General features: G+C 42.0%; 1 protein-coding gene across 8 annotated transcripts in view; it reads right to left on the bottom strand.

Moving 5' to 3' along the window:
• ZKSCAN1 (zinc finger with KRAB and SCAN domains 1) overlaps positions 1 to 18,495 on the bottom strand; it is a 77,201-nt gene that overhangs the window by 41,642 nt on the left and 17,064 nt on the right. Inside the window, exons 1-4 of one of the 8 annotated variants that reach the window (XM_023541714.2) lie at positions 8,937 to 9,067; positions 8,413 to 8,542; positions 5,575 to 5,708; positions 223 to 726 (exon numbers count right to left, since the gene is read on the bottom strand). In XM_023541714.2, coding sequence (XP_023397482.1) covers positions 223 to 648 — 426 coding nt within the window. In that variant the 5' untranslated portion in view covers positions 649 to 726; positions 5,575 to 5,708; positions 8,413 to 8,542; positions 8,937 to 9,067. Of the gene's footprint in view, positions 1 to 222; positions 727 to 5,477; positions 5,709 to 8,412; positions 8,543 to 8,936; positions 9,070 to 18,495 lie in introns of those variants that run through there. The other 7 variants (XM_010601819.3, XM_064294865.1, XM_023541716.2 and 4 more) reach the window with 7 other exon arrangements.

Raw genomic sequence — 18,495 nt, 5'->3', positions numbered from 1 at the left:
ACAAACAGGTTGGGCTTGTGAGTAAATCACTTTTCAAAATAGGAATTAAAACATTAAAGAAGAGAACATAAGCATATCAGTGAATGCTGGGGGCAGCAAAGGCCAGTATACATTTTAATATGCAAGAGAAGCTCAGGGACAATAACCAACATCAGCCCCTTTCTCCCTGCTCCAGCCTCAAAGTCCCAACCCTGCTCACACAACAGTTTCATCTCTTCTTACCTGCTGTCCTGATAAATCAAGCTCCAAATCCTCCAAAAGGGTCACGGCCTCCTCCCCACTATCTGGACGGTATTCCTGCAGCCAAACTTGGAGCTCCTTGGGCAGAATGGAAAGGAACTGCTCCAGCACCAGGAGCTCTAGGATCTGCTCCTTGGTGTTTACCTCTGGTCGTAGCCACTGATGACAAAGCTCCTTAAGTCGACTCAGGGCCTCTCGAGGGCCAAAAGTGTTCTGATAACAGAAGTGCCTGAAACGCTGGCGGAATATCTCTGGGTCAGGAGGAGGCGTCTCCTGCAAGCTGGAATCTTGCCCCCACATGTGGTCTTCCTCATCTTCCTCTTCTACCTTCACTATTACAATACCATCCTTCTCCTGTGCAGCCTGGGGGGACAGACCTGTAGCTTCCCTTGATTCAGCAGTCATCATTCAGACTTGATCCAAATAGGGTCCGCGCTGTCCTTGGAGATATTTTATGATAGTTGTTTCTGTACTACTCCTGAAATACTAAAAAAAAAAAAAATTAGTAGTATCAGTATAAAAAGTAACCTGTGCTGCTAACACTTCATATAAGGCTAGACACCAATACCTCTGAATAGTAAAGAAAATAAATTGTGAGCTGTACCACTTCCACTGTCACTTTAAATATTAAGGTTTGCAAACAGAAGCCTCCAACAGGTGAATTCCACCCTCAGAGTGTCTGCCTAGAGTCAGAGCACCTCCCTTGCAGGTAGACAGCAGGTCATGAAATCACGAATATACAGTACATAGCCCCATGAGAACTGAATGACAGTGGTTGTCAGACACCAGGCTTAAAGCAGTATACACACCATCTTACTGCATCCTCACAACAACCCTAGCAGTAAGGCAGAACTGTTAGTACCATTTTAAAGATGATATAACTAGGGTTAGAAAGTTTAAACAATGTGCTCAGTATCGGGCGGCTACCTAGTGGAGTCAACATTCAAGCTAAACCTGAAGCTCCAGGACATGCTAATGTACGATCTTGCTATTTTTATGGGTGCCTTGGTATCAGGCTAAAGCTTTGGTCTCCAATGTACAAGATGATCCACTGGGGATGCAGAAAGAAAATATCAGAATGTTTGTTTCTATTGTAGAAATGCTAGAGAGAAATCAACCTATACAGAACGTACAAATAAGCACCAACACCCTTCCCTCACTTGGTCTAAATGTTTAATTGTCACATGTCACATAAGGCACGTGATACATTCTGAGAGAAGAGCTGCAGCCCCATCACACAGAGGAGTTGACAGGGCATCCTCACTCATGGTTAACTTCTAGGTACTTTCATGTATTGCAACTTTCATATATCTCAGTTTATCTGGGGCTAGTTATATGGAACAATGGATTATCTTATCTAGCTTTAACTAATATCACCTTCACAAAAATGAAGACAAGTGGCTTAAAAGATTCTGGCAGAGAAACTACACATAGAGGAAATACTAGTGATGCCAACGCAGGTGAATAACAAAAAAATGGCCCAGCTTAAGTTTCTAGCCTAGTGCAAGGTCTTCTGCAGCCATATCAGGAGGCAAAAACCAATGTCACCTGCATCAAACAAGAGTCAACCAATGAGTGAGGAAGTAGCTGCTTAAAAAAAGTATGAGGGAAAACAATTATGGAAACAGATGTATGTTGGGAAACACTCCTACTGGTATGTAATTTTAACTGTCAAAATGCTATTAAGTATCCTGGAAATACTCTTATATCTACACATTTTAAAAATTTGGAAATATTTTCCGACCTGTTTAAAAACCTTCCAAATGAAGAATTTCAATGGGTCTTGAGCTTGAGCTCATTTGTTAAAAATATAAAACACCACCTTCTGATTAGTTTGTAAGGACGATTGCTTTAAGGTTACAGAAAACGGAAATATACTGGCTGAATTTCAACAACAAAAACTTTAACATGGCTGGCAGACAGGACCAATCATGAGTTACTAAGCAGAGCTGACAACATGATTCTTCCATTTGAATTTACAAATCTTTGTGAAGATCTTTTCCGCTTGGGACAGCCATCAAAACTAAGTATTAAATTGAAGTTTCAGAAACATACCATCCAACTGCTGTCTCACCATGAGTAGAACCAAGAGTATCAAACTCGCGAAGCATTTTTAATGACGTGGCTCTCACTAAAAAATTATTAATTTTAATTGAAAAGGTTCATGTACCTTTACTAACACAAATTATTTTAAAACAGCACAATTTAACGTATTTTTTTGCCTTACATAAAACATTTGTAGTGCATATAAATAGTATGTATATAAATTTTTATGAAAAATTGTTTTTACTGATAGGAACGTGTGGCCAAAAAAAGCTTGGAGGCTACTGTTTCAATCACAACAATGTGGTTTTAATCTGAGATTTATCATAGATCAGTTGTCCTACCTCATGTTTTTGCTTTAATGAGAAATAGAAATCCTTGTTAAAATAACAGTCTATATGATAACAGGGAGTCCTGGTAGCACAGTGGTTAAAGGGCTTGGCTACTAATCAAAAGGTCGGCAGTTTGAACCTACCAGCTGCTCCATTGGAGAAAGATGTGGCAATCTGCTTCCATAAAAGATTTAAAAAAAAAAAAAAAAAACCCTGTGCCATCGAGTCGAATAAAAGATTTACGGCCTTGGAAACCCTGTGGGGCGAACTGCCACTCTGTCTTATAGGGCTACTATGAGTCAGAATCAACTCAACAGCAGTGGGTTTGTTTTTTTATAATAATAAAGAACACTATATTCAAAAGGAGCCCTGGTGCGAAGTGGTTAAGAGCTCAGGCTGATGACCAGAAGGCTGGCGTTCAAATCCACCAGCCACTCCCTGGAAACCCTATGGGGCAATTCTACTAGTCCCATAGGGTTGCTATGAGTTGGAATCAACTTGACGGCACACTGCAACAACATATTCAAAAAGGCTTTTTATATAAATTTAAAGGACACCTGGGAATTAGGTAATTTCTCCTATGATTTTAAAGTGGCAAAAGTCATCTGTAACCATATTCGAGCCTTTGCACTGATTCCATCAGAATTCTTTTGTACCCGCCCTCCCTGGCTTCTCAACTTCAGATAAGCATTACCTCTAAAGTCCTTACTGCTACACTTACTTCATTCCTAAACATTTCCACCTTAACTACAATATGCAAGGCATTCTGCTAGACTGAAGGGAACGAAAAGATGTGACGCATGATTCCTATTTTACACAAATAATTACAGTACTAAGCAAAATGTGCCAAGTGTTCTAAGGAGGTTTCAACAAAAGTGCTAGAGGAGCCCTGAGGGCAAAGAAACAAGAAGGGAACTTTGTGGAATAGGTCCCCTCGGAGCTGGGGCAACAGGAGTAGACAGGATCTCAACAGGATGAGGCAGGGAGCAGGGCAGTCCAAGATTTCACTCCCTTGGTTACCTTTTCCCAAATGGAGGCTAAATAATTCCTATAAACCTTAGTTCTTTCATTCTGCAAAGCTGAAAGATTTTATCTTTTCCTGTTATGCCTCCCGCATTTACTATCACTGTATCTCTGGCCTGGAGCCCCTGGGTAGTGCAGTTAACCAAAAGGTTGGCGGTTGAAGTCCACCCAGGAGTGAGCGGAAAGAAAGGCCTGGCGATCTACCCCGATAATCTGCCACTGCAAACCCTGGTGCGCAGTCCTACGCTGACACACACGGGGTGGCCACGAGTTGGGACTGACGCACGGGCGACTGGCTGTTTTGTCTTTTCTCCTGCCTAGACTAGTGCCATTGTCCCACATTCTCTCTTTAAGTCCAACTCCTCCCTGTTCCAATATAAACAACATACCAGTGTCAGAACAGTATTGCCAAAACATGCCTTCTCTCCAGTTACCATCGATGAATCCCTGATATCTACCAATTTAGCATTTATTCAAGGGCCTTCATGACACAGCCTGCTCTACTTTTCCAGTCTTATTTCCCACTACTTTTCTTAGTAGTGATCCCTCATGTTTCAGGCTATCTGGCCTATTAAAGCTCCCTAAAGATGGGCTGGAGTCCTGGTGGCACAGCTGTTAAGAGCTCAGCTGCTAACCAAAAGGTTGGCAGTTCGAATCCACCAGCCACTCCTTGGAAGCCCTATGGGGCAGTTTCATTCTATTCTATAGGGTCACTGAGTTAGAATCGACTCGACGACAATGAGATAAGATGGCTTATGGTTTTTTCATCTTCGTCCCTTTGCTGTGAACAACCTTCCACTGTATCAATCCTATTGATCAAATATTTGCTCTTTGTTCAGGATGCATAAATCTCTCCTGATGTCCCAAATTTAGTATCTTCCTCCTTTGAACACCCTTAGTACTCTCCTGTCTCCTGGTGCTTAATATTTTACTTGTATTTTCATTATTTAGGTTGCAGTTCTATCCATACCTTCCAACTAATTTTAAATTCTTTAAGGGCAGGGACTCTTGTCTTCTTTGTACTTATCTCCTATAGCACCTGGCACAGAGTTTAACTCTGTTAAACCAGATAAAAGAATTAAGAACTACCTAAATGATCCCAGCTCTCCCATCATCCTCTTGCTGCCTTTAGTGGCAATTAGTGATTAGAATATTCTAATATTCCAATCATTCAGGCTCAAAACCTTGTATTCTTTGATTGTTCCCTCCTTACAAGCATTCAGTCTCCAAGCACCAGGTAGAAGTAATTCTTAGTTCACAATCATTTTCCCATCTAGTCCCGTGAAGTACAGCTTCTTCTTGCTGGTTTCCTGCCTTCATTTTCTCCCTACCTCCCATCCCACAATTCATCTCCTACCTTACTCTCTGATTATTCTTCCTAAAATACTTGCAGTCAATACCCTCCAGTACCTGGTTCCAATCTCCCACTCAACCTTCATTTCCCATCAATCCCTTCCATGAACACTATCCACCCAGCAAAATGAGTCTAATCACTATTTCCTAATATTCCTTGTGTTTCTACCTCAATCCTTTCCTCATGTCATACTCAATGTCTCAGCCAATCTTCTCAGCCTTTTCAAATCCTACTTGGGTCTTGGGTCTCACTTCATCTTCCTGTTGAGCTAAGTTTAAATGTCACTTGCCCCTCATCTCTCTTCAATTTAAGAAGTCTATTATAGTAGTCATAATAGTAAGAGCCAATGTCTACTGAGTACTTTCTAAGTACCAGGTATTATACTGAGTACTTCACTAAAGCACACAACAATCTTAGGAGCTAAGTACAATTATCATTTCCACTTTACAATGGCAAAACAGGTTTACTGAAGTTAAATAGTTTACCGAATGTCACACAGCAAGTAAATGGTGAAGGCAAGATTTGAACCGAAGTCTTCATGACTACTCAGTGCAAGTTCTTTAGTCATCATACCATACTCACTCTGCAGCTAACACATGGCGTAAGGAAGGGCTTCCTTGCACGTAATCTTTCTAAAATGAAGGATGTGAAGGATGACCACTGTTCACTCAGGAATGGGCCTGCAGCTTCATCTGCTATCCACTGTGACTGAAGGCCTGTGAAAGGGAGGAGACACAGCAGGAGATGCAAGTGGGCATCATCTAAAATTTAAACAGGTGGGGCCTTCAAACAGGATCACTGAGTAGAACTAGAGTGGTAGCTGGCCTTGCAGCAGAAATCTTTACTTCTGTAAACATTCTGTCTTAGCTATATTAAGGAGAATGTAGGAAAGGAATTTTGATTTGTGCCCACACCTATGTCAGAGTTTTAAGGAGCAGGATACTCCTTGAGTCAGTGGGAATAAATAGGAAGATGAAGTGAGACCCAAAGGGACAGAGATAAGGACATGGGCACACTTCCTCTTCTCCCACTTGGGACAGGTCCTTGTCCCCACCCTCTACGCATTTCTCTTCTCTACTCTGGGCCAGAGAAAAGCACTGCAATAGTGGAAGGTCTGGGTTTTGTTTTAGGTTTTCAAGGTGATCTGAGCACACAATCTTCTCTTCTGCCTTTAAATGCATGGCCCTAATGGTCTCCGCCAATCATCTGGTATGTCATTTATGTTTCTCTGTAATTTTTCATGCCTTTCTCCTCAACTGTTGTTGTGTGCCCTCAAGTTGATTCCGACTCATAGTGACCCTACAGAATAGAGTACAACTGCCTCCATAGGGTTTCCAAGGCTATAATCTTCACAGGAGCAGATTGAAAGGTCTTTTCTCCTGTGGAGCTGCTGGTGGGTTAGAACTGCTAACCTTTCAGTTAGCAGCCCAGCATTTAACTACTGTACCACCAGGGCTCTTTATAATGGTATAGTTCTTTGTACGTCTTAGACCATTTAGCATAACTCCCTACAAACATTCGTGTTTAAAGATATTTAATTGAATTTACAATGTACTATTTTTTGCCCATTTATACAGCATTCAATCTTGTGCTCAAATGAGCCCTAATGGCTACTTTTAAGAGTTTCATATTAGCATTAAGCTGCTCCACCACTTACTGGCTGATAACCTGAGGCAAGCAAACCTCTCTATGCATCAGTTTTCTCATCTCCTCATTCATATAATGGGGATAAAAACAGCATATGCCTCATGAAGTTCTGAGGATTAAATGAGTTAATATATACAAAGCACATAAAACAGTGCCTGGCATTTATGGCAAGACTTTGTCTCACATACTTTAGACATGTTATCAGGAGGGACCAGTCCTTGGAAAAGCAAAGCATGGTTGGTAAGAGTCAGCAAAAAAGAGGAAGACCCTCAACGAGATGGACTGACACAGTGGGTGTAACAATGGGCTCAAGCAAAGCAACCATTGTGCAGATGGCATAGGACCAGGCAGTGTTTCGTTCTGTTGTACGTTAAGAGTCACTATGAGTTGGAACCGACTACATGGTACTTTAACAACAACTTCGATGCCACTATATTTAATTTTTCAATAAACTTAAGAGGTGTAACTGTACATTTCAATTTTCAGTCTGCCTAAAAGATGAAGCAATGGGAGAAATTCTGTAAGTGAAAGCAGCACAGGTTGGAACACCTGAATGCTAGTCTCCCACAAATAAGTCACATATTCCTGAGTAAATTATTTAATCTCCCTGGCGCTTAGAGTCCTTATCTGTCAAATGGTGGGTGGAGGCGAGAGGGGAGGGGTAGAGAAACTACCTCTGAGGTCCCTTTTAGCTGAAAAACTGAAAAACATTCTGACATCCAATGTGCTTTAGATAAGATTATCCTCAGCAACCGGTCCTCATCAAGGACAAATACAAGGTATTCTCTTACAAACTGGGCTTGGAGTTACAAGCTCAGTTTATTCCAACTGTTTTCTAAACAGTATCTCTTCTGGGGTATAATATTGAAAGTTTAAATACACTGCACCCCCATTTTTTAGCAGAGGTATACAATGTTTTCAAGTAACAAAAAGCTACCTTTAAAGGACAGCTACCTATTCAAAGAATATCGATACCACCTCAGAATGAAAAGGTAAGATTTAACATAACCACAATCTGCATTTACATACAATATAAAATATGAGAAAAATTAAAAACTTTAAGATTGGTGAGAACTGCCTGAAATGATGAACAAGAACTGCATAGTAATTTAGAGTCAACATAAACCTGGATTAACATTCTGGGGCAAATTCTCATTATGGATCCCTGTGCAATAAAGCTATTTCTCTACATCTGGCCAGCATATAGTCACAGCACTTTGCTGCTGGTTACAATGAATTCTCCACAACTCAATTCTACAAGTATTTATTTAAGGCCTTCAATCCGCCTAGCACTGCCCTGCACAATAAATGCTTTCTTTGGTCCCAGGCCATGTAACAGCCCGTCTTTATAATGAAAGTATCTTATTGTGTACTGGAGGCACTGCAGGAAAGGAGGGGAAGAGGGCAATGTCAGGCAAAACTGTAGCTGAATTTTTCTCAATTACAGTGACCAAATAATTTCAAAGTTGGATGAGCCTTCTGAGAAAATCTAGTTAATTTTATTGATGACAAAAATTGAGAGTTGGTGAATGTCTTGTCTCATCCAGGGGCAGTTAGTCAGTCTCCTAATGACCCAATGCAGTGTCTACATATTTCCTTCACTCTTCACGCGCTCCGAGTAAAGCAGATCAATTACTCAAAATGAAAAATCCACCTAATCTCCCAGAGGGCTTTCTAAAAAATCCCATATAGCTGGAAGAAAGACAATGGGATGTATATATTCTCTACTAGATCCGAATCACTATGACCAGAGTTCAAATTTTCTTTAATCACCGTTAGGTAGTGGGGTTGGGGTGAGAAAAAGCAGGTGATCTGAAAACACGTATGCGGCACCTCAAAACGTGTCCATATCTCTGTCTTTCGCATTTTACTCTTTGAGGATCCAGAGAACTCCAAGGGGGGGCTAAAAAAAAAAAAAAACTCTCACCAGAATTAAAGCAAACGGCGACGAATGAAAAACAGAAAAATAGGGTCGCTTACGACCCTGTTCTCAGAAACGTCAGAAGACTGACGACACTGCGGACAAGGTACCCCAGATCTCCGAGGCACCCCATCCCAGTCCGGCCACTAAGCCCTCGCTCGTTCACAGCGTGGACCCGGGCGTGGGGCGGGGGTATCTCCTCAGGAGACGACGCTTCCTACAGCCGAGCGTGCGAGGGGGCAGGGGCATGGACTCTCTTCACACTCCGCCCGGGCCGCCTGGAGCGGGACCCCGGGGCCGCAGCTGCAGAGCCCACCCTCACGCACACACCCTGCGCCCCCGCCCGCCCTTCCCAGAGGCCAGACCCAAGTCTCACCGTGAGCCCCGGGGGCGGCCGGGGGAGCTGGGCGAGAAAGGGGAGCTGACTCTGGGGTTCAGGTCGGCCGAAGGGCGCCGGACACAAACCTAGGCCCTCCCGACGCCTCGACACAGACACAATGAGTCACAAAGACCGGAAGTGTGTCAGCACCTCGCCTTCCGGGACAGCGCTATGCTTCCGCGACCTCTCTAGGAGCACGGGAGGATTTCGCATCTCGGTTCCCGAATCTCTCGTGGGGGCACCTGTCCGTGGGTGGTCACGGCTCCTGCTTGGACGTTCCCTGGCCCGAGGAAATGCGGGGGAAGGTGGAGATGGGGCTCGAGTTTTACTTGATACAAACAGACGCTCCAATTCAGGCACCAGTCCCTATGATAATTCGATTTCTCCTGTTTTTTCCATTTCGGGCAGTCCTTGTAATAATTATAATTATTAACAAGCAGTAACAATACCTAGTGATTGTATGCCTGTGGCAGAGGAACTGAAACAAGCGTGTAGACAGAGGAAGATCAAAGTGAAGCCAGGGTTACGGGTTTCACAAAACTGCAATCGTTGCTTCTCTTGGGACCCTGGAGATTTGTGCCAGCTGAGTGGGTGGCATTTTCAAATACTTGGCCTGTGGACAAAGGACGTCTTTCTACAAACAAGATAGTTATAAAGTTCGGTGTTTTGCTGACGTGGCGTATGCTATTAGAGCAGTTTAAAAGGAGTTTTCTGAGTAATAATAGGCACTTTTGCTTTCAAGGTGCTTTCACACCTGCATCCATTATGGCCTTTACATCAAACCCATGGATTAAGGCAGGAATAACTCTTCATCTTCTTTGAAGGGTTTGCTCTCATAGCGGTTCACTTAACTACTAACCTAAAGGTTGGTGATTCGACCCCACCCAGCGGGAAGAAAGGCCTGGTGATCTGCTTAAGATTCACCAGGCAAATCAATATTGACTCACAGCAAGTCCATGTGCCAGAGTAGAACTACCCCATAGGGCAGTGGCTCACTGCGGGGGGAGAGGGGGGCAGACTGCACCAAGTGTCAGACGGGGTGACACCAAAATTACTGTCCATACAATTTTTGTGCTGTGTTTCAGCAGAAATTTCTTATTTTTGATAAAAATACCCCTGTAAGAAGTTTCACGAATACAACCAAACACTTCGAGGGACTGAGTAGTAGGGGCGGGGGTTTGGGGACCATGGTTTCAGGGGACATCTAGGTCAATTGGCATAACAAAGTTTATTAAGGAAATCTTCTGCATCCCACTTTGGTGAGTGGCATCTAGGGTCCTGAAAGCTAGTGAGCGGCCATCTAAGATACATCAGTTGTTCTCAACCCACCTGGAGCAAAGGAGAATGAGGAATACCAAAGACACAAGGAAAATATTAGCCCAAGAGACAGAAAGGGCCACATAACCCAGAGACTCCGTCAGCCTGAGACCAGGAGAACTAGAAGGTGCCTAGCTACCACCAATGACCACCCTGACAGGGAACACAACAGAGAGTCCCTGACAGAGCAGGAGAAAAATGGGGGGCAGAACTCAAATTCTAGTAAAAAGGCCAGACTTAATAGCCTGACTGAGGCTGGAGGGACCCAGGAAGACACAGCCCCCAGACTCTCTGTTAGCCCTGAACTAAACCCATTCCTGAAGCCAACTCTTCAGACAAAGATTAGACTGGACCATGGGACATAAAATGATACTCGTGAAGCGAGTGCTTTTTAGTTCAAGTATATACATGAGACTAAATAGGCAGCTCCTGTCCAGAGGCGAGATGAGAAGGCAAAAGGGAACGGGAGCTGGATGAATGGACATGGGAAATCCAGGGTGGAAAGGAGGAGTGTGCTGTCACATAATAGGGGGAGCAACTAGGGTCACATAACAATGTATGTATAAATTTTTGTATGAGAAACTAAGTCAAACAGTAAACTTTCACTTAAAGCACACAAAAAATCCCTGTTGTTAGTTATAACACCAAAAACATTTTTCAGAAGCTCAGCTTACTTGTATCAATATACTACAAGACTAAATCTCTGTGCTAATTTCCTTTTTGGACCTTTTAAAGTGCTCCAGTCTGAGCTGTCATTATTACTCAATTATAATGATGCTTCAAATCCTGTGGTTTTGTCTGCACAGGCTACAAACACTTGGTATTGTTTTCATTGCAGCAGATCTTTTTGTAGTCGCTGATTTTGTGAAATTTTCTGGTGTTTTTGCTACAGTATTGTGGTAAGTAATATGGATGGTTTGCTCACTCATCAGCAAGAATTTATATTGTTTTTCCTGCCGACTGCTGTTATTGCTACAGATACGACGTTCAAATTTGTGACTGGGTTTCAGAAGTGGTGAAATCAGAGCCCGAAAGTACATGACCATGACATCGGAAGAGCACCTATGTTGCCTTGAGAAGTGGAAAACATTGGCAGGAGGACTGATGCTGCATGAAACCACTGACGCTGAAACAATTGCTTTGATGGAAATGGAGAAGACAAAGTGGAGGGACATCTTGCACGGATTGCTTGATATCCCATCGTTTCTTGCCAAGCAGAATCTGGCATTCCATGGCCACAAAGAAGGTGAATCTTCAGTAAATAAAGGGAACTTTCTTGAGGTGGCTGAGATGTTTTCAAAATATGATCCAGTGCTGAAAGAGCACCTACTGAAATTAAAGCGGAGCACATGTAAACTTAAAGTACCAGGCTTTTATCTTGCACCAAAAGCTCAGAATGAGTTTATAAGTACCCTGGCAAATCACGTGGAGGAGAAACTTCTCACGGACATAAAGTTTGCGAAGTACTCTGGGATCATGTTCTACAGCACACCTGACATATCACACACTGACCAGATGTCTGAAGTGATCAGATACATAAAAATCAACAATCAGAACGTGGAAGTGAAAGAAGTCTTTCTAGGAGTTTTCTCTTTAAAGGTGAAAAAAGCTGTTGACCTCAGTTCTGACATTCTTAAAAAACTGGAAAGTGATGGGCTGGACATAATAACATGCTGCACTCAAGGTTACGATGGTGCTGCCACTATGGCTGGAATTCATGGAGATGTACAAGCCATTAACGGAAAGAACAAAAAAGGTATTTATAATGGATGTGTGGACCATTCGCTTAACTTGTACGGTCAGCACGCTTTTGCTGAAAATGCATTGTGTGTGACATTTTTTGGAACTCCCGAGACAATGTTTTCTTTCCTTCCTGCTTCCACCTATCAATAAACCAAAACCAAAACCAAACCCGTTCCCATCAAGTCGATTCTGACTCATAGCGACCCTATAGGACAGGGTAGAAAGGCCCCATAGAGTTTCCAGGGAGTGCCTGGTGCTTTCAAAGTGTCAGCCCTTTGGTTAGCAGCTGTAGCACTTAACCACTATGCCACCAGGGTTTCCACACCTATCAAGGGGATACTTTAATTGGCCGTACTGGAGTGTCAGTGAAAAGGCTATCAACAATACGCTGAGTGGTCATCATGCTGCTGCTAAGCCATTTAAAGAAAAGTTAAATAAATTTGTGGCCGTGATTGAAGCTCTTTGTGATCCACATGGATATTTGGACACACGAGGAGCAGCACAAGGTCTTTTGCTTGCTGTCTGTGATTTCACTTTTTTGTGCTATCTGGTGTGCTATTTCTGGTGTGATGTACTTCTTGGACGTTCATCTTACACAGCAGCACCTGTAGACCAAAGGCTTAACTCTTGACAAGGTGGTGACACAGCTAGAGGCACTAAGGCTTTTTCTGGATGAGAACCACAGTCACCCAGTGGACCATGCGATTAAACAGGCGCTTCTAAAATCAGACGAATATAGAATTGCAGTAGAGAGAAGAGCCAGGTTCAAGAAGAGGATGGCAGGAGATGGGGAGAAGGCAAGCGATGCTGGACTCACTCTGCAAGAAGAAAATAAGAGGGCGATGCTTGAGTGCATTGATTGCTTCCATTCTGAACTCTAGAATGGAAGCAATCAATGCATCAGCAATCTAGATCAGATCAAGAGCCACCAAGAAATTAGCAGCCATGTTTGAGGCTGTTCAAGTGAAGAGTCTCATATCTGCCACTGAAAAAGAGTTAAAGGTACCCATTCCAAAACAGACCACTTTTTATGATGAGGTATCCAAGAGTGTGCTTTTAATTGAAATACCAAGGCTGAGAAGGTACCTTATGGCAGCAGAGATTGATCTGGATTAAGCCAAAGATTGGGCGATTTTAGACATTTTGACATTCGTAGCTGAATGGGACTTCATAGAATCTCTCCTAACCCTTTTACTAAGCCTAAAATTATTTCTGATGATGTGTGTGTCTATGGCTTCATCTGAAAGGAGCTTATCAAAGCTGAATGTTATAAAAAACTGTTTGTGATCTACCGTGGAATAGTCAAGGCTTCCTACTCTTGGAATATTATCAATCGAAAGTGAGTTGGTGAAAGGCATTGATTTCAATGAAATGATTCACAAGTTCACAGCTTTGAAGGCCAGGAAAGGAAAGTTCTGATTTAGTTGAGATATTCTCTAAGCGCTGAAATGTTTGTGTATTTGTTTCTGTTCATTTTTATGGTATTATTTAATTTATGAATATATTTTCATATGCATTTGTCTGAAGCTTTACATTATCTGGGCCACTATTGATTATGCAAACCTAATCCATTAATGTATCTCGTGTAACCTTAATGTTAACATAATTCCGATGTCGTTCTTAAAAAGTTTTTACCTCGAATTCTAGTGTTTTCTTACTGAATTTTCACTTTAACTACATGAAACTATGTAAATATAAATACATTTAGGCTGTGTATATGATATTGAATTTGAAAATGGAATTTTAATTTTGCTAGTTGTTTATGTCACTACTGTTGCTGTTACATTCAGTGATATAGGGGAATTACAATTTACAAGTAACATTAGTACAAAAACATTTCTAAGGATTCTGTATAGTCTGGTATGGAAGGAGGTCCATGCAAGGGGTGACACCATGAGTTACCACACTGGGTGGCAACAACTCTTGTGACACCACTGCCATAGGGTTTTTTAGGCAGATGGCCAGGTTTTTCTCCTGCATACCCACTGGGTGGTTTTGAATTGCCAACCTTGCTATTAGCAGCCAAGTGCTTAACTGTTGTGCTACCAGGTCTCTGTTCAGACTACAGCAAAGAAAATCTACTCTGTAACACATGAAGTCACCATGAGCTGCAATCAACTCCCTGGCAATGGGTTTGGCTTTTTTTTTTTTTTTTTGTCTTTGAAAGGGTAACCGTGGGACTTCAATGGCTGTGGCTTTGCTCTAAGTTCCAAGACAAGTTCATAGTAGAGATTGAATTTTGTAGCTTTTTTGCATGACTCCTTCAGTTTGGAAAATTAGTTTAAAAAAATGCTTGAAAACTAAAAAGCAATTGCAGCATCATTGAAGAAATTTTTCTCAATGGAGGAAAATAAGCACTTGTAATCTTCCACCCTAACGCAACTATGATCACTTTCATTTATCCCTTTACTCTGTGTTTTCACATAAGATATATATGTGTGTGTGTGTGTATATGTGGAAACCCTGGTGGTGCACTGGTTAAGAGCTCTGCTGCTAATCAACAGGCCAGCAGTTTGAATACACCAGCAGCTCCTTGGAAACCCTACGGGGAAGTCTACTCTATCCTATATGGTTGCCACGAGTCGGAATCAACTCAATGGCAACTGGAATGTGTGTGTGTGTATACACATATTTATTACTATTATTATTTTAATCATAGTTGTATCGAAGAAGTGGCTGGTATAGTGGAAGTTATCTACTTCATTCACACCATGTGACCAGAGCTGCTTGGACCACATATGGGGACCTGATTGAAGCACAGCTAATATATAAGGTGACCAGTGGAACTGTGAAGTGGCCTGGTCTGAGAGCTTTGATTAGCAGAACAAAACAGACCTGATGTGTCTGTCAGTTTGTCGTACTGTGGGGGCTTGTGCGTTGCTGTGATGCTGGAAGCTATGCCACTAGTATTCAAATATCAGCAGGGTCACCCATGGTGGGCAGGTTTCAGCTGAGCTGCCAGACTAAGACAGACTAGGAAGAAGGACCCAGTGGTCTACTTCTGAAAAGAATAAGCCAGTGAAAACCTTATGAATAGCAGCAGAACATTGTCTGATAGAGTGCCAGAAGATGAGTCCCTCAGGTTGGAAGGCACTCAAAAGATGACTGAGGAAGAGCTGCCTCCTCAAAGTAGAGTTGGCCTTAATGACATGGATGGAGTCAAGTTTTTGGGACCTTCATTTGCTGATGTGGCACAACTCAAAATGAGAAGAAAACATTTGCAAGCATCTGTTAATAATTGGAACTTGGAATGTATGTTATATAAATCTAGGAAAATTGGAAATCAAAAATGAAATGGAACATATAAAGATCAATATCCTAGGCATTAGCAAGCTGAAATGGACTGGTACTGGTCATTTTGAATTGGTCAATCATATGGTCTACTATGCTGGGAATGACAAATTGAAGAGCAATGGCGTTGCATTCATCATCAAAAAGAATATGTCAAGATTTATCCTGAAGTGTAATGCTGTCAGTGATAGGATAATATCCATACGCCTACAAGGAAGACCAGTTAATATGACTATTATTCAAATTTACACACCAACCACAAGGCCAAAGACGAAGAAATTGAAGATTTTTTACCCACGTCTGCAGTCTGAAATTGATCAAACATGCAATTAGGATGCACTGATAATTACTGGTGATTGGAATGTGAAAGTTGGAAATGAAGAAGGATCGGTAGTTGGAAAATATGGCTTTGGTGATAAAAAAGATGCCAGAGATCGCATGATTGAATTTTGCAAGACCAACGACTTCTTCATTGCAAATACCTTTTCTTACCAACATAAATGGCAACTATACACATGGACCTCGCCAGATGGAATACACAGGAATCAAATCGACTACATCTGTGGAAAGAGACGATGGAAAAGCTCAATATCAGTCAGAACAAGGCCAGGAGCTAACTGCAAATCAGACCATCAATTACTTACATGCAAGTTCAAGTTGAAACTGAAAAAAATTAGAAGAAGTCCGCAGGAGCCAAAATACTACCTTGAATATATCCCACCCGAATTTAGAGACCACCTGAGGAGTAGATTTGACGCGTTGAACACTAATGACTGAAGACCAGACGAGTTGTGGAATGACGTCAAGGACATCATACATGGAGAAAGCCAGAGGTCATTAAAAAGACAGGAGAGAAAGAAAAGACCAAAACGGATGTCAGAAGAGACTCTGAAACTTGCTGTTAACAGTGAAGAAGCTAAAGCAAAAGGAAGAAATGATGAAGTAAAAGAGCTGAACAGAAGATTTCAAAGGGCTGTTCGAGAAGACAAAGTAAAGTATTATGATGACGTGTGCAAAGACCTGGAGATAGAAGACCAAAAGGGAAGAACAACTCAGCATTTCTCAAGCTGAAAGAACTGAAGAAAAAAAATTCAAGCCTCGAGTTACTAAATGACGCAGGAAGCATCAAAAGAAACTGGAAGGAATACACAGAGTCACTGTACCAAAAAGAATTGGTCAAAGTTTAGCCATTTCAGGAGGTAACATGTGATCAGGAACCAAGAGTACTGAAGGAAGAAGTCCAAGCTGCACTGAAGGCATTGGCCAAAACAAGGCTCCAGGAATTGAAGGATACCAATTGAGATGTTTCAACAAACGGATGCAGTGCTGGAAGTGCTCACTCGTCTGTGCCAAGAAATATGGAAGACAGCTACCTGGCCAACCGACAGGAAGAAATCCATATTTATGCCTATTCCCAAGAAAGGTGATCCAGCCGAATGCAGAAATTATCGAACAATATCATTAATAGCACACGCAAGCAAAATTTTGCTGAAGATCATTCAAAAGCAGCTGCAGCGATATATTGACAGAGAACTGCCAGAAATTCAAGCCAAATTTAGAAGAGGACGTGGAACCAGGTATATCATTGCTGATGTCAGATGGCTCCTGGCTGAAAGCAGAGAATACCAGAAAACTGTTTACCTGTGTTTCATTGACTATGCTAAGGCATTCAACTGTGTTGATCATAACAAATTATGGATAACATTGGGGAGAACGGGAATTCTGGAACACTTAATTGTGCTCATGAGGAACCTGTACATGGATCAAGAGACAGGAAAGTTGTGCATCAGGGTTGTTATCCTTTCACCATAACTATTTGGTCTGTATGCTGAGCAAATAATTCAAGAGGCTGGACTATATGAAGAGGAATGGGGCGTCATCAGGATTGGAGGAAGACTGATTAACAACCTGCGTTATGTAGATGACACAACCTTGCTTGTGGAAAGTGAAGGGGACTTGAAACACTGATGAAAATCAAAGACCACAGCCTTCAGTATGGATTACGTCTCAACATAAAGAAAAGGAAAATCCTCACAACTGGACCGATAAGCAACATCATGATAAACAGAGAAAGGATTGAGATTTCGTTTTCCCTTGATCCACAATCAACCCCATGGAAGCAGCAGTCAAGAAATCAAAACATGCATTGCATTGGACAAATCTGGTGCAAGAGATCTCTTTAAAGTGTTGAAAAGCAAAGATGTCATCTTGAAGACTTAAGGTGCACCTGACCCAAGCCCTGGTGTTTTCAGTCACCTCACATGCATGCGAAAGCTGGACAATTAATAAGGTAGACTGAAGGAGAATTGATGCCTTCGAATTGTGGTGTTGGCAAAGAATATTGAATATACCATGGACTGCCAAAAGAACGAACAAATCTGTCTTGGAAGTACAACCAGAAAGCTCCTTGGAAGCAAGGATGGAGAGATTGCATCTCACACACTTTAGGCATGTTGTCAGGAGGGATCAGTCACTGGAAAAGGACATCATGCTTGGTAAAGTAGAGGCTCAGTGAAAAAAGGAAGACCTTCAATGAGATGGACTGACACAGTGGCTGCAACAATGGGCTCGAGCACAGCAACAATTGTAAGAGTGGCACAGGACCTGGCAGTGTTCCGTTCTGTTGTACACAGGGTTGGCACCTAACAACAACAACAGTGACTAACTGAAGCAATTAGATCATCTTTCTTGAGGAGTTTAAATGTGAGATACACAGAGAAAGCTGGGGGCAAGGAGAAATGAGTAAACAGAGCCATTAGGTGCTAAAAGCCAGGAAACAGTGGAAGCCATGAGTAAGCAGAGGTTTAGATGAAGAGAAAAACAAACTGAGCTTTAGAAAGAAAGACAGTGAGTGGTTGGCACACCCCAATGGCAGAGCACACAGAAGGAGGCTAGCTCTTAATATTAAGGGCCCACAGGATAACAAGGAGAAGGCCTGAATATCTTTCAAGCCCCAAACATTGTTTTATTCTCTGCATTGCTTGACTTTTCTGCAGATGCCACTGGACCCTGTCTCCCTACCTGCCTGTGTATCTTAAACTGAATCCCCTGCCAAAGAAAGAGTATAACTTTGTTCCTTGCCACTTAGAAAAGCCCTGTGTAATAATGTGAAATCTTGTGTAGAAATGCTTAATATAATATCGTTAATGTTTTTAATATTGCTACACAGAATGAGTCATTATCATTTTAATATCTATATATTTAT

This window comes from Loxodonta africana, chromosome 12, assembly GCF_030014295.1.
Source record: "Loxodonta africana isolate mLoxAfr1 chromosome 12, mLoxAfr1.hap2, whole genome shotgun sequence".
Lineage (NCBI taxonomy): Eukaryota > Metazoa > Chordata > Mammalia > Proboscidea > Elephantidae > Loxodonta > Loxodonta africana.
Note: the sequence above shows the minus strand (reverse complement) of the source record. Positions and strands in the feature narration are given on the sequence as shown.